The sequence below is a fragment of the Aureobasidium melanogenum genome (genome assembly GCF_000721775.1).
Source record: "Aureobasidium melanogenum CBS 110374 unplaced genomic scaffold scaffold_39, whole genome shotgun sequence".
NCBI classification, from domain to species: domain Eukaryota; kingdom Fungi; phylum Ascomycota; class Dothideomycetes; order Dothideales; family Saccotheciaceae; genus Aureobasidium; species Aureobasidium melanogenum.
In genome coordinates, this window is record NW_024470091.1 from 211 (window position 1) to 14,745 (window position 14,535).

Sequence of the window (14,535 nt, forward strand, 5' to 3'; positions counted from 1 at the left end):
CTTGAGCAAAAGGGAGGATGATCATGGTGGTTCGAGATCAGAATGGTTGTGGGAAATGGGACGAATACCAATTATGGTATCTCCTGCTGTGCTTACCGAGACGATCAATGAGGTTGAAGAAGACGGGATCATGGGTATCGATGCTAGTAAGTCGCCCTCTTGTGTGCATATCCACCGTGGACACGAACTGTTCTTGAACTCAGCAACACCTGCGATGCGCCACAACTTTGGGTATCATAACTTTCATCTATATTTTGAGTTTGTTACTTTTTGAAGACACATCCAATATCTATCCGGCAGCCAGATCAACGTGAGGCTTCTCATCTGACTTGGAAATCTCAACATCTTCTTGTTGCTCGTCGTAGTGCTTCTTCTCGGCCTGCTCGATACATGTCGTGTTGGCCTTGAGCTTGTTGATGGTCTCGATGTACTCGTCATATGGGTCAGAGTCGAAAACGATGCCACCACCAGCTTGCAGATACGCCACACCGTCCTTGATGAGCATTGTTCGTAGAGCAATGCAAGTGTCCATGGCGCCCTCAGTCTCTTGACCGGTCGTGAGGTCTACACTGCTGTAACCAAAGTAACCAACGGCACCAGCGTAAACACCGCGCTTCTCGCCTTCGCACTCCGCGATGAGCTCCATAGCTTTGACTTTGGGTGCACCAGATACAGTACCGGCAGGGAAAATACTGCGGAAAGCATCGAACCTCGTCTTGTCGGGACGCAAGACACCACTGACTTCTGACACCAGGTGCTGAACGTGAGAGAACTTTTGCACAACCATGAGCTTGTCGACACGAGTACTCAGGGGGTCGCAAACGCGGTTGACATCGTTACGGGCCAAATCGACCAACATGACGTGCTCGGCACGATCTTTGAGGGAGTCACGCAATGTTTGAGCAAGCTGCTCATCTTGTTCGGCTGTGGGACCACGCTTGACAGTGCCAGCGATGGGGTGGGTGTAGATGCGACCGTTCTCAGCCTTGACAAGGAGCTCAGGCGATGCACCGACGATGTGGAAGTCTTCACAGTCAAGGAAGAAGAGGTATGGCGAGGGGTTGACTGTGCGAAGATGGCGGTAGATATTAAAGGGATGAAGAGAGGTGGGGCGGGCCATGCGCTGCGAGGGAACAGCTTGAATGATGTCTCCGGAGCTGATGTGCTCCTTGAGCTTGTGGACGTGCTTCTCGTAACCTTCCTGTCCAATGTTCGAAGTGTATTCATTGCCCAACTTGACAGGCTCCTGTGTGGGGAGAACAGCATCGGACTTCTTCAAGACATGCAGCATGCGGTTGACTGTTTGCTTGGCCTCGTCGTAGGCAACATCCAAGTTGTCGAGATTCTCGGGCACCTTGACATATGTGACGACCATGACCTTTTGGAAGAAGTGGTCCAGAACAACAATGGTGTCGTACAGCATAAATAGTGATTCGGGGACCTTGAGGATATCCTCCATGGGGCGGCGGGTCTTAGGCTCGAAGTACTTGACGCAGTCATAGCCAACATAACCAACAGCACCACCGGTCATGGGAGGCAGCTTGAGGGTTGGGATGTCTGCGACGCGGCATTTTGACAGCTCCTGGTCTAGGATGGGCAAAGGGTCTGTTTCGGGGCCATGACCTTCTCCAGTCTTGAGCATGTGTCGCGGATCAGCACCGACGAAACTGTAGCGGCCGATGGTCTCTGTGGTGGCAGCACTCTCGAAGAGGAAGGAGTGTTTCGATTTGGCACTGTGAAGAGACTCAATGAGCTATTGTCATGGATGCGTCGCAGAGGGATTGACAGACTTTGCCGAGACCTTCAGGTATATGGACGAGGGAGTCAAGAATTCGGATGAGATTGAGGCGCATAGCGGGACGAGGTTCGGAGGGTTGGGCAGCTTGATTGCTTGTTGAAGCAATTGGCGCACTTCGGGGAGAGTTGGCTGTACACCTGCCTGTCGATCTGGATCAGCAGCTGTAGAGTTTGAGGTTGGTGAGCAGAATCGCTCAATGTGCGTACCATGTCTAATGATATGCTTGAGTGGAAGCTAGACCAAGAAAGAGAAAGAGCGACACAGTCACGATGGATGCAGGCAGGGTCGAGGTTAAAGTTGAGTCAAACGTCAATAATTATTCAGATATGCAAGGCGCATCCGGCAAGAGCGAAGCATGAGCCGAGCCAAGCTTTTCCTCCCGCAGCACCTCTGGCCCCTCGCAAGGTAACCCGGCCCTCGGTTTATACTTTCCAGCCGTTTACTTGTCCCAGAAGCTGTCTGCAGCTTGTTTGCACCTTCAAACACATCAGATTTCACTTGTATCAAGATAGCTTGCTCCAGCTGACTTTTACCCATCTTCACCTTTCACTAGCATCTTGTACACGATTTCATCATTGTGAAACGGATACAAAACGGCAGAGGAGGCAGGAGTGTGCTTCCCAAGGGCTTCCCAGCCACCCGCAATTCGCTCATTTCAAAAACATGGAGTATCGCAAAGCTTCCAACCGTTCTTTCGATAACGCGACAACCTTGATAAATCCACCACCACATTCCTCGCCTATGGCCATGTCGACGAACTTCTCGTCGTCGGTGTCTAGCCAGACATCACAGGGCTCGTCTTCCGCTGCCACGACTCCTCTAGGCACTCCTTCAGGAGCTCCGCGCACAAAATCATGGCACGTCCCTGGGCCCTCGACGCGTTACCACAAGAGCGAGCACGCCAGGCCCAAACCCACTCCTCGATCCAGCACAACCGGCCAACATGTGCGTAATCAGTCTTCACTCTCGACCCGCTCTTCGCATACCGAATCTTCCAACGTCGCTTCACCTCTGGCGCGTCTCAATTTCTCTCGCGACTCGCCAAAGGACTATTCCTATACCCCAAACGACACCATCAAACCGCGCAACAACCCTGCTACTCCTCTCCGCTCCCCTCATCTCGCCAGTAACAACTTCAACAACCTGCGCTTCCAGGGCTCTCCCTTCTCCGACTACTTCACTGATGACTCAAAATCCGTCGATCACAATGCCCCCTATCATCCTTCCGACCCTGCTCAAAAGCTGTTGCTGCGCCTGAACAATCTTGGTGGTGACATCCTACGTCTTGGACTCCAGGATGATTCGCTCTCCGAATTCAACGAGAAACTCTGTACCCTCGAAGCAATGGTCAATGACGGTGGTTTCAGCGATGCAGGTTCCTCGATTGAAGAGAGAGACCGTCGCAACTCTTTTCCGGGACGACTCTGCACTGAGGATCATTCTCAAGGTCACGAAGCTCGCGAACGTATTCTGTCTCCTGAGCATTCCAACAAGTCTCGGATGTCCAACGTCTGGATGGCCGACACCTGTGAGTATGTCGACGGCTTCACTCAGACCAATGATGACTCCAAGCATGGCCTTGCAATTGCCTATGCTGCTTCGGCTACACAAACTGAGGAAGAAGTCCAGAAGGAAATGGCCGAGTCTTCTGTGTGGATCAACAACTATGCCGATGTCTTCACTCAGACCACTGATGACCGTCTTGTTGCTGATTTGCAAGAAGTCGTCGAGCGTCTTGCCAAAGCGAACGAATCCCTGCGCCAGCGTTATGACCAGAGCAAGGAAGTTTGCGACACTCAAGCCGTACAGATTGAAGAATTGACCACTCAACTCATGACTGTCAAGTCTGAGAACGACAGCCTGAAGCAGGACTTGGGCTTTGACCACTCAGAACTTTTGTTCTTGAAGTTGCAACTGCAAGCTCTCGAGGTGCAGAAGGAGAATTACGATCACAACAACCATGTCCTACTCGCCGAAGACTTTGCTCAGTGGAAGGCTGATTGGGACAGCGTTGATGCTCGTTTACGCTCAAGAAGACAGAAGAACCGCGCCACATCTGCTGACATCAAGGACTTCCCTGGTCTTGAGACCGAGACTCCTATCAACCCCGAAGACCAGGGGAACTGGCAGCTTGAAACTCGCAAGCACCAGCATGGAAGAGTCAAGTCCATCACTCTCAAGCGTGTTGATGAGGCCGAGGCGCAAACCGAGGAAGGCGCCCTAATAGATTCACACTTTGACATTCCTGCCTCGCCTGTTGTCAAGTCTGTCTACTCTGAGCAATCCACCCAGACCGAAGAACAGCCTTCCGAGGACCAAATCGTACAGACCGAAGTGGCGGATCCTGTTACTCAGGGCACCCAAACCGATTTCCAGCCCTCTTTCACAAAATCCGAGATCAAGTCTCAATACACAGAGCCAATTGAGATTGTCCATATTGAAGACGAGGTCTCAGACGAGCTTGAGGACGAACCCGAGGAAGAACAAACTACCGAAACTCAAACCTCCTCGAGCCAATCACCTTGCTGCGAAAAGGAGCATCTGTGCACCGCATGCGGTGAGAAATTCGACTACTCGTCCGAAGACGACGAACCAAACTCCAAGACACCATGGCAAGAGCTCTGTGATGGCCTTGTCGCGTTCGCCGGTATGCAACGCGAGTGATATGTCACTCTTGGACATTGCTTTTCTTGGATCAGCTTCTTTTCATTTGTTCAGTTTCTCCTTCCTTTCTATCTCTGCATATTCGTTGCGACCACAAGATCTACTGGTCTTTTGCACATACCCATCTCAAGCCTTTGGTTTTTGTCTCTTTGGCCGAGCTTCTTGCGTTCCCACCGGCCTTGTTACTTTGCACAGTCAGCCATCTTTTTCAAGGGTTCGAAATCCCTTCCTTTTTCGTTTGTGCCTTTTCATGATACCCCCAGCCAAATTCCTCCGTGCCGCCTTTGAGATTGGCTAGAACCCCGCTTGTATATACTGTATTATTCCTTAGCTTACAATCTACACCGTATATTAATACTTCTGTTATATGGTTTAATTCGTCACGGCAAGAGGGCGATTTTGTGTTCACTAGCTTTCGAGAGCAAATGTACATATAGATTTGACGAGACATTCATATACTCTTTCGAGACCTGTGGTATAAATTAGGTTGGCTGTTTTGACACAAGCCAAATGCGCTATCTCTATTCTAACACTCCCAAAAACCCCCAGTACCGTCTATTTGTTTGGTTCCCGAATAATCCCAAACGTTGAATTAGTTAAAGCTTCTTGTTTTGAAAGTATCTTGGGCTTTTCTACTTGGAGAAAATAATTGGAAGGTGCGGGTTGCGCACCCGCACTTTCCTTTGTGTGAACTGCTGGTATGTCCTGAGATTTCTCTGCGCTGACCTGCTTTGGTTGAAGTTCGCGTGGGAAGAGGTCAATCTTGTCCCGGCATCCAAATTGGTCCGAGATCAATGCTGGGGCCAGTAAGGTGCCATGTCGTATGACAGACGCGACTTGTTTGGCAGGTGATTGCTTGGCTGAGCCACATGAGTAGAAAGTTATCCGTAGCTCCTCGACAATCTTCACTTGGCTGGGTACTCAGACAACAGCGACTGCATCCGAGGCACCAAGTCCGGAATTCTAAATGGTTTGGTCACAACAGTGTCCATACCAGCCTCCATGGCAATATTGATCTGCTCGCTTCGTGCATTGGCGGTAATTGCTATCACAGGAACATGACCCGTGACTTTGCCTGTAGCTTCTTGTTCGCGGATTCTTCGTACGCAGGTCAGGCCGTCCATTACTGGCATCTGGAGAGTAGTCAGTATTCAAAGTCTGCAAGAGTGCGTTGTAGAAGACAGAGGACTCACCTCTAGATCCATGAGGATGACAGAGAGTGGTGTGTTTTTGGAGTTGGAAGTAAAGACTGTCGTTTCGAGGAAGTCGAGACAGTCTTGGCCGTGGTCTGCTGTGTGGACGACGCATCCCAGTTTGCGCAGCTGTTGCGACATGACCTATGACAATCTCATCAGCGAAAGATATGATATACAGTTGATATGACAAGAACTTACGCGCTGGTTGATCTTGTTGTCCTCAACGATCAGAATATGAATATCTTCGGGGGCGACAGTCCGGGACAGTGAAGAAAGCGTATGCACGGAGCCTTCACTGACATTGGCTCTCCTTGCCTCTGATGCCGTGTGCGGCAGTAGCACTGGACTGGTGGCCGTGGGGGCAGAGAAGCTAGTTTGCCGGGTCTTTGGCTCGTCAACGCAGCGCCTAGCTTTGATGTAGAACATGAAGATGCTTCCAACACCTGCTTCGCTGTGAACACCAATCTGACCGCCTTGTAACTCGGTCAATTCGCGAGAGATGAACAGACCGAGACCGCTGCCACCATATTGCTTGTATGTTTTGGGGTTGGCCTGGCTGAATCGCTGCCAAAGCAGCTTCAACTCATCTTCCGTCAGACCCTTTCCGGTGTCCTGCACCGCAAATTGGATATATACCTCTCCCCCAGGGCCCCACTCTGGTGAGGTAGAAAGACTCGATTGTCGTGGCCGAGGCTCGATGAAGCTGACACTGCGTTGTCCTCCGACCGGCGGCTGTTCAAACGCTGACAAGTATACTGAGAGCTTTCGAGTTGGGCAGTCTCGAGTGAATTTGATTCCGTTGGTCAGCAGGTTGATAATGACCTGCAAAACTCTGCTGGGATCCAACATCACGTAATTCAACTGGGCGTCAACGTAGCTCTGTTCGATCACCAGTTTGGCTTCGATGTCCGCTCTCGCAAGTTCGGCTTCGTACATCTTGAGAGACTTCTCGATTAGCGTAGGTGGATGAACCTTGTCCGGAGTTATGACAAGCAGTGAAGAATCCAATTTTGACAGAGTTAGAATGTCATCGACCTGTTGACATAAATTAGCATGATCTTCATGTGGTTTGTGTCAAACGCGCCATGTATCAATCAACATCGATAGGTTTTCACGAACGCGACACGCATTGGCGGAACCAAATCGCATATGTCGATTCACTACTGAGACAGAACACATGACCTCTAACCATAAACTTACAATGCATTTCTGATGTTGAGCACATAGAGTCTGTAGGCCGAAGTCAGTCTAATGAATGTTCAGCCTTTGCCTCAGTTGAACTTACGATAGTCTGAGCTGCATCAATCATCATATTGACTGTGTCAGCTGGTAGGGAAACAGGATCTTTTGCTGGCTCAAAATCGAACGAGCCGAGGATACCATCAGCAAGCTGAAGTATGGCTGACAACGGATTGCGCATCTCGTGCGATACTAGTTCTAGTCAGCACAAGCAGTGTAAAAGCAGGTTTGGCCACCATACCCATATCGATAAAATTCTCCGATGCTCTTCTAGTTTCAAGAGCATCCTCTAGACGTTGTGCCATGAGAGATTCCAAGCGCTTGCGAGGAGAAATATCCATAAGCCATCCCTGCACTGTCACGATTCTGCCGCTGTTGTCAATCTCTGGAAAACTAATTGTCTCCAGTGTTCGGATGCCGAAGTTCTCGCCGGGCTGTGTGGGCGGTATTTTAACTCGGTACTCAAATGTCTGCGCTGTCTTCGAATCCCTCATTCGGGTCCATATGTTTGAAGCCAAATCGATATCTTCTTCATAGATGGTGTCTTTCCATGCTAGTCCACGAGACGCTGCTTGTTCAAACGTATCACGATTGAGGCCAATCAGTCGAAGGTATGCATTGTTGACGTATATTGGATTGCCGTCGCGATCAAACATGTACCTATGCATTCAGGTCAGTCCAATTCATAACTTCTCGAAAACAAACGGAAGAAAGAATAAGCAAAACATACATTCCGAAGGGCGCGTTTTGCGCCATACGGGTAAATGTCTCCTCGTTCTTCTCGGCCTTCAAGGCAATGATCTGCAGCTGCTGGGAGAGAGCCAAGTTGATTTGTTCAAACTTCTCCTGATCTCGCCTTTGCTCCTCGGGGAGAGAAATCAAAGCAGCGGCCTTGGATATTAAATCGTTCATATGGCTGAGGAAAAGACGTGATTCATCAGTAAATTGTCTTCGCGGGTTCATTCCAAGAACAGCGAAAGCAATCTGCTGTCCAGATACACTTGCGATGGGCAACACACAAGCCGTAGTCACAAATCCGCGGTCTGGAATGAGCAGAGCTAGCTCTGGGGGAAGCCTGTCTTGTTGTAGTACAATGACTTGTTGGGTCTTGCGAGCTTCCGCGAAAACAGCTCCTAACGAGGGTCTGGGAAATCGCTCGCCCACATGAACGACAGATTCGAAAGGTTGCCCAGCGACTCCTGATACTATCTGTAGTTCCAATTGGAAGGTATCCACACGATCAATGGCATGAGCATAACCTGACTCATTAGGTTGGTTGACTGCTGTGTAGAATAATAAGTATGCTGTGTCGTGAAGGTTATTCCGAAGCTCATTCGCTACTGATGTCCAGAGGTCGGGAAAGTTGTCAACGGTGGGTATGATGGCTTGGATTCTGTCGATGATTGTGCGCCTTTGATGCTGGAAAACAGAAGAGGTGCATTCCTGGTATGTGTTTAAGACGGCGACCATATTACCATCAGGACCGCTGCAGGGCTGTAAGACGACGTCCCAGTATGTTTCTTCAATAAAGCCGTTACGCTCCAGAATGGCTTCCATCTCTTTGGCCTGGGCCACTGTGCCTCGGTCGAGGGATGCTCTAATCATCTTCATGTGCTTTTCATGTATCTCAGGACCCCAAACATCAACAAAACGGTTTCCCAGAGCAAAACTGGGATGTTTGGAACCAAGCAAAGTTGATGCAGCCTGGTTGTAGAGAATGGCCTGGTCTTCTCCCCAGTAAACCATCCTGGGAAAGGGTGAGAACATGATCTGCACTGCCAATCTTCGTAACTCATCCGGCCATCGCGACATGGGTCCAAGATAGGTCTTTTCGAAAGGGTATGTTTTGATAAAGTCAATCCATGTCGACTGACGCACTTTTGAAGGAAATCGAGTCCAGTCAATGATCTGTCCCTGTGCATCTGACCAAGAAGAATGATGATCATGCTCTGAGTCTGCCATGTCTGAGTCTTCATGGCTAGGAGTGTCTGGCTCTGTACTTGCTTCGGCGACGCTGTCGAGCCTCCTATCGTCTTCCCATTGACTGCAATAGACAACGCGCCAGGCATTGCGGAAACGTTTGCTTGACCAGGCTCTTCCTCCAAAGGGTTTCACGGGTCGGTTACTAGGTATGGCTACGCTTGTAGATAGCGATCGAAGCCAGTCATCATACGAGTCTTTGGTGACGGTTCGCTCGAGGAACGAGGTAAAAGCGGCATTCTGGAATACGACACGGGGAATGTGAGGAACAGCAACATTCGAAGAAAGGACCTCGATCAAGAAGGTAGGCCGGTCATCGTCGCTTAGGAATTCGAGCAAAGAATTGATGTCGGTCAGACTGGAAAAGAGCGACCCGGAGCAAGATTGCGATGATGTTGAAGTTGGTGACATGAGGCCACGATGAGGGCTCGTCGATCGAAAGGACGAAGCTTGGGATCTCGACGGGTCTACCATTCTGATGGTAGGGCACACTCTTCCATGTCGATTTTGATGTTGACGCCTCTGTCAGAGAGCGAAAAGCCCTCGGCCGTCCAAGTTGCGCTCTTCCTTGACCGCGGCCGTCGTTACTTCAATGACGTAGATCTAGCCTGTGCAACCGTTTGGCCAGACCTTTTAGAGTCTAGAAGTCTTCTCACAGAGGAGTGATTCCGAACTTTTTGACCACTTTCGAGGTGCTGTTTGGCAGCTCGAACAACCACAAGGAAGCCACGATTTGTGTAAGCAGCCTCCAAGCCTTGTTCCATGGCAAAGACGAGTAATTCTCGAATTTGATCGCGCAGCACTTCTGCTGGGCTTGAGTCTCATCGAGTCAGGGTCAACAAATCCTTGCAGCGCTTGGCGACTGTCGTTTGAGGAATCTGTCATGCTGATCTCGGGAGATCGCTGGTCCGATGTGGTGGAGGCTCAAACAAATCACAAGCCTCAACAACGTCCATCATTTTTTTGCACAACAATCAACGGTATACAGGCAGCACGTGATGGGATCTGTGTCTTGACTCCTGAATCTGCATGTCGGTTCGATGCAGGTACAAACACGCTTCTGCGGTCGGACAGCATATTACCAGACGTGTACAATGAGAGCTCAGAATAGCTCATCAAGGCCCGGCCGCTGTGCAAGTACTGCATATTAAAGGTAACATACTCACAAAATCGATGGTGCAGCCATACTGCTATAGAAACATGCCAAATAACTATCTAGTATAGCAATTTGACTATTGGTGTATTGATGCAACAGATCTCAGTCAAGAGATTATTGCGAGCAATGTGTTTTCGCCGTCGCATACCAAATCTTTGCTACCACGTCCGGTCATGATGATCGAAAGACACCAACACGATCAAAGCAGCTCAACAATCGTAGCGTTGACCAACGACGAAGGATCAAAAAGGTGGAGTTCTTCTCAAATCTGCACACGCAAATCAAAGCATGACTGTCATCTCAGATCGAGTTGTGCGTCATGAGATGGATGATGACATCAGGTACTGTAAGCTCTCTCGAACGGAAGTCGTATATATTTTGCAAAACACTTTTTGTTCTTCTTTCTCACATACACACAACTCAATTCTCAATCTTCTACAGACCAATCAACCACACACATATCCAACAATGCCTCACTCTAAGGTCCCCGGTGGCGCTGGCATGTCCGAGAAGGAAGCCAAGAAGCAAGCTCAGAGTATGTAGATACAGCTCACTTGTCACCACCATAACATTATCCTAACAACAAATTCAGTGCACGGTGAAGGTGCCCCCAACGCAGCTGGCCACACTGAGGGCAAGGCCCCTGGCGAGGCTCCCGTCGCTTCCGACTCTGGTGTCACCAACGTTGGCATCGACAATGGCAGCAACCAGCCTGGAGAGAAGGGCATCAAGGGTGTTCCCGTCTCGACTGAGTCGACCACCAACGCCAACATGAAGTAAACTGCTCGATCGGTTATGCACCGCTACCACGGCATTCAGCATAGGAGTATGGAGCTCAAGAGAGCGTTTCTGAAACGATCACGAGATCGGGAAATACATAGGGCTGGACCCTTGGACTTTGCTGAAGTCCAGAAAGATACCTTACATTTATGAGGCTATGACCCTTCTTATTGTACTATAGTCATGCCATGGATTGAAAAGCATTTGCAAAAATACACAATGTATTTTTTTTTTTTTTCTCGAACGGTCTTGTTGGAAATGATCTGTACATTTACAATATGGCAAACAACAATCTAAGTAGATGCTGTCTGCTGAGTACGACTCCATATCTTGTAGCATATTTGATTCCAGTATCACATGTGATTTTCCTTTTTGCGCTTGAGCTCAAGCCAGGAACTCAGTATGCCTGGATACCTTTGGCAAGTGCCTCACTCCACGTTTGAGGCTGTATCATGAAACCAATATGACCACCAGGAAGCCTGAGAATATCTCTGCCAGTAGCAGCGGCAATGGCAGCGATGGGCGCAACCCCAACCCCGTCCCCCGAATCTATGCCAGCAGCAGGGACAAGTTTTTCCTTGAGCTTGACAAGACCAGGGACATCGACGTCTGAACAAGGATATTGTCTAAGCTCAAATTCAAACCAGAATAGGCAATTTGCACGAACCTCGTGGGAGGTTGCCGGATGCATGAGCTCACAAATGAGCTCGCTCTCACTTCCCATAAACAAACTACTGGTGAATTCTTCCATAGCAGCGATCGGGCCAGAGGTTCTGTATCTGTCATAGATATGATTAATTACAGCTTCTCCCTTGGCGCGGAACTCTGGAGGTAAAGCGCCAAAAGCAGGAGGCTCGTGGGACACAAGCATGTCCACACAATCGGGGTGGCTGAGCAACAGATGCATAGCTACAATGGCACCAGACGAGTTTCCGACGACGATTGCTTTGCCAGAGGAACTGAAGTGTTTGATGAGACAGGCAGCGTCAAAGGCATCTGTGTTCAGGCGGTTGGAGTAGTCTTGGGGGCCAGTGATAGTGCTTGCCGAGTGGTTGCGGCGGTCATAGCAGATTGTGGTGTAGTGTTGAGATAGGTGCTGGGCTGCTGGATGCCAGGCTGAGCCATTGCCGCCGGCGCCAGTGATGAGAAGGAGAGGCTGTCCGGAGCCCAAGATTTCATAGTGCAGGTTTGCACCTTGTACGTTGAGGATCGGCATATTCTTATTGGCGGTGAGCAGGTGTATAGGATGGAATACTTGGATGAAGTCAAAGTTGTGTGGTGGGTTACTGAGTGTCTAGAGGGTGAGTATGTTATATAGCTTCTTACGGAGCACATGATAAAATCTTGACATTTTCGGGTGTTTAATCTATTCTGTGGTTTAGTCGTAGAGATATTGATATTGTTCCGAAATTAGTTGCAGAGGCATGGATACTGCTTCGAGATATTGTACGTTAAAGCGACAGAACCGAGATCCACCTTCGGAAGGGTGCCGAGCTTTTCATCGAGAGGTCGGACGCAGGAGGTTCTGCGATTCGTTTGAGAAATATCGGTATCATGTTCATTCAACCAATTCTAGAGTCCGGATCGGTTGTTGGTATGGAGCTACACGCAGGGAAGTAGCAAAGAGATAAGAAGTTCGTGGAGGAAGATTGACGCTTGCCGACGTCGGCCCAAGCAAAGACGTCAAAGGTGGGATGTCGCCAAAGCTCTCTCAACATGCTTATGCGCCCATGAATTATTTGTCGCGTGCATGGAAGCCGTCGTTGATCCATAAAGCGTCCAGTCGTAACTTCCATTTTACCGTCAGGATGCAGGGTGACTACAATGTATGTTTTCAAGGACGCTCGTCTGAAGATATCGGATTGACCAAGCATGACAGGCAGCCGTAGCGGCATTGAACACGCTGCAGAGCAACTTTTCCATCGTCGACGCCATCCGCAAGTCTGGAAGGGCCATGAACCAAAATGCCATCCCTGAGATGATCGAATGGGTCAAGAAGCTCGGCTATGAGGTGTGCGTTGGCCCATGACAAAGACAAGTGGTATCCACGACTGACGCGATTGTCTGCAGCCCGCCGACTTCGACAGACTGAACGCCGTCCATGTCGCCGGAACAAAAGGCAAAGGTTCGACCAGCTCCTTTGTCTCGTCCATCCTCGGTCAATACGTCGCAGAAGGGAAAGTCAAGAAGACCGGTCTCTACACTTCACCCCACTTGCGATTCGTGCGCGAGCGCATCCAGATCAACAACAAGCCCTTGACTGAGGAGCAATTTGCCAAATACTTCTTCGAGACGTGGAACAGACTCGAAGCTGCCGCAAAAGCTGCTGGCCATGCCGATCCCACCAGCAAGGACACCAAGCCTGTCTACTTCCGCTTCTTGACCTTGATGGCACTGCATACGTACATAAGCGAAGGTGTCGATGCTGCTGTCATAGAGTGCGGTATTGGAGGCGAGTTCGATAGCACAAACATTCTCGTCAAGCCCAGCGTCACTGCTGTCACAAGCCTGGGCATCGACCATGTTGCCATGCTGGGCGACACAATCGATAAAATCGCCTGGCACAAGGCTGGTGTCTTCAAGCCTGGCGTCCCTGCTTTTTCTGCGCCGCAACCTGACGAAGCCATTCGTGTGCTACACGAGCGTGCCGCCGAAAGAAACACCAAGCTCGAGGTTATCAGCACCCATCCCGAACTCGAAAACATCAAACTGGGTCTTGCCGCAGACTTCCAAAAGACAAATGCCTCTGTCGCCATCGCCGCCGCTGCTGCATACCTGCGCCGCATGGGCGTCGAAGACCTGCCCACCTCCACCTATCTACCTCCAGCCTTCCGCAAAGGCCTCGAAGAAGTCCACTTAGGCGGTCGTTGCGAAACACGCGCAGACACCACTACACCAAACCTGAAATGGCACATAGATGGTGGCCACACACTCGAGAGTATCGAGCTAGCCGCCCGCTGGTTCGGCAGCCTCATCTCGCCATCCACAACATCATCCACTCGCATCCTGATCTTCAATCAGCAGACGCGTGACGCCTCTTCACTGGCATTGAAGCTACACGAGACTCTCGTATCTGCCTTGGGCGATCAAAAACCTTTCTCTCACGCCTTCTTCTGCACAAACACCACCTACGCCGAGTCAGGCTTCCGTCCCGACCTCACGAGCATGAACACCAACGCTTCAGATGTCGAGACTTTGAGTGTGCAGAATGCTCTTGCCGAGACTTGGAGGGGTGTAGATGAGACGTGTGATGTGCGTGTGCTCAGAACAGTCGAAGATGCCGTCAAGACTGCTAGAGAAGTTGCCGGACAGCACAACGATGAGGTTATGGTGCTTGCTACCGGTAGTCTGCATTTGGTTGGTGGTGTGGTCGAGGTGCTTGAGGGTGGTAATGCTTAGAGTATCATGATTAGAAATGTCAGTTTCAACAACTCCAACCCACATTTCATACACAATCGATGTGTTTATCCACGGAGTCCTGTGGATATCATGGCATATGAATAACTCGGGCTGGAAATCATTTGACGGGGACCATATATTCTAGGGCCCATGATGGAACCAGGAGTTGAAAAGTTCGCGTGTCTTTCGAAAACCTCAAATTGGATCCTGATCAACAACAGAAGGTTCAGGCGCTCGAAAAGGGATCTTTAACAAGAGCACATCTCCGAGCGACACTTTTCGACAAATTTTGTCTATGGACCAGGATGTTTGGAAGAGTAATG

The 14,535-nt window shown here is 49.9% G+C and overlaps 6 protein-coding genes across 6 annotated transcripts, besides 1 other annotated feature; 3 read left to right on the forward strand and 3 right to left on the reverse strand.

The window, feature by feature from the left end:
* Positions 1-21: part of a sequence feature (Protein overlapping with rRNA (M437DRAFT_60396, KEQ57991.1) was converted to a misc_feature.) that runs on past the window's edge.
* A 268-nt stretch (positions 22-289) lies between these two features.
* Positions 290-2,354, reverse strand: M437DRAFT_88975 (anthranilate synthase-like protein component I; the record flags this gene model as incomplete). The annotated part of the gene is made up of 3 exons (XM_041028936.1): positions 290-1,733; positions 1,791-1,939; positions 2,349-2,354. The coding sequence occupies 3 exons, from the start codon at positions 2,352-2,354 to the stop codon at positions 290-292; spliced, it is 1,599 nt and encodes a 532-aa protein (XP_040875015.1).
* Positions 2,355-2,539: 185 nt separating this feature from the next.
* On the forward strand, positions 2,540-4,462 carry M437DRAFT_60445 (uncharacterized protein; the record flags this gene model as incomplete). Its single annotated transcript, XM_041023758.1, has 1 exon — positions 2,540-4,462. The coding sequence occupies one exon, from the start codon at positions 2,540-2,542 to the stop codon at positions 4,460-4,462; it is 1,923 nt and encodes a 640-aa protein (XP_040875016.1).
* A 905-nt stretch (positions 4,463-5,367) lies between these two features.
* On the reverse strand, positions 5,368-8,859 carry M437DRAFT_60382 (uncharacterized protein; the record flags this gene model as incomplete). Its single annotated transcript, XM_041023747.1, has 7 exons — positions 5,368-5,595; positions 5,656-5,799; positions 5,857-6,693; positions 6,859-6,888; positions 6,944-7,089; positions 7,139-7,557; positions 7,628-8,859. The coding sequence occupies 7 exons, from the start codon at positions 8,857-8,859 to the stop codon at positions 5,368-5,370; spliced, it is 3,036 nt and encodes a 1,011-aa protein (XP_040875017.1).
* A 1,642-nt stretch (positions 8,860-10,501) lies between these two features.
* Positions 10,502-10,813, forward strand: M437DRAFT_79347 (uncharacterized protein; the record flags this gene model as incomplete). The annotated part of the gene is made up of 2 exons (XM_041027158.1): positions 10,502-10,568; positions 10,626-10,813. The coding sequence occupies 2 exons, from the start codon at positions 10,502-10,504 to the stop codon at positions 10,811-10,813; spliced, it is 255 nt and encodes an 84-aa protein (XP_040875018.1).
* A 397-nt stretch (positions 10,814-11,210) lies between these two features.
* M437DRAFT_88979 (alpha/beta-hydrolase) lies at positions 11,211-12,029 on the reverse strand (the record flags this gene model as incomplete). The annotated part of the gene is made up of 1 exon (XM_041028937.1): positions 11,211-12,029. The coding sequence occupies one exon, from the start codon at positions 12,027-12,029 to the stop codon at positions 11,211-11,213; it is 819 nt and encodes a 272-aa protein (XP_040875019.1).
* A 592-nt stretch (positions 12,030-12,621) lies between these two features.
* M437DRAFT_60457 (putative tetrahydrofolylpolyglutamate synthase) lies at positions 12,622-14,212 on the forward strand (the record flags this gene model as incomplete). The annotated part of the gene is made up of 3 exons (XM_041023759.1): positions 12,622-12,639; positions 12,693-12,824; positions 12,884-14,212. 3 exons carry the CDS (start codon positions 12,622-12,624, stop codon positions 14,210-14,212), a joined length of 1,479 nt encoding a protein of 492 aa, XP_040875020.1.
* Positions 14,213-14,535: the final 323 nt, after the last annotated feature.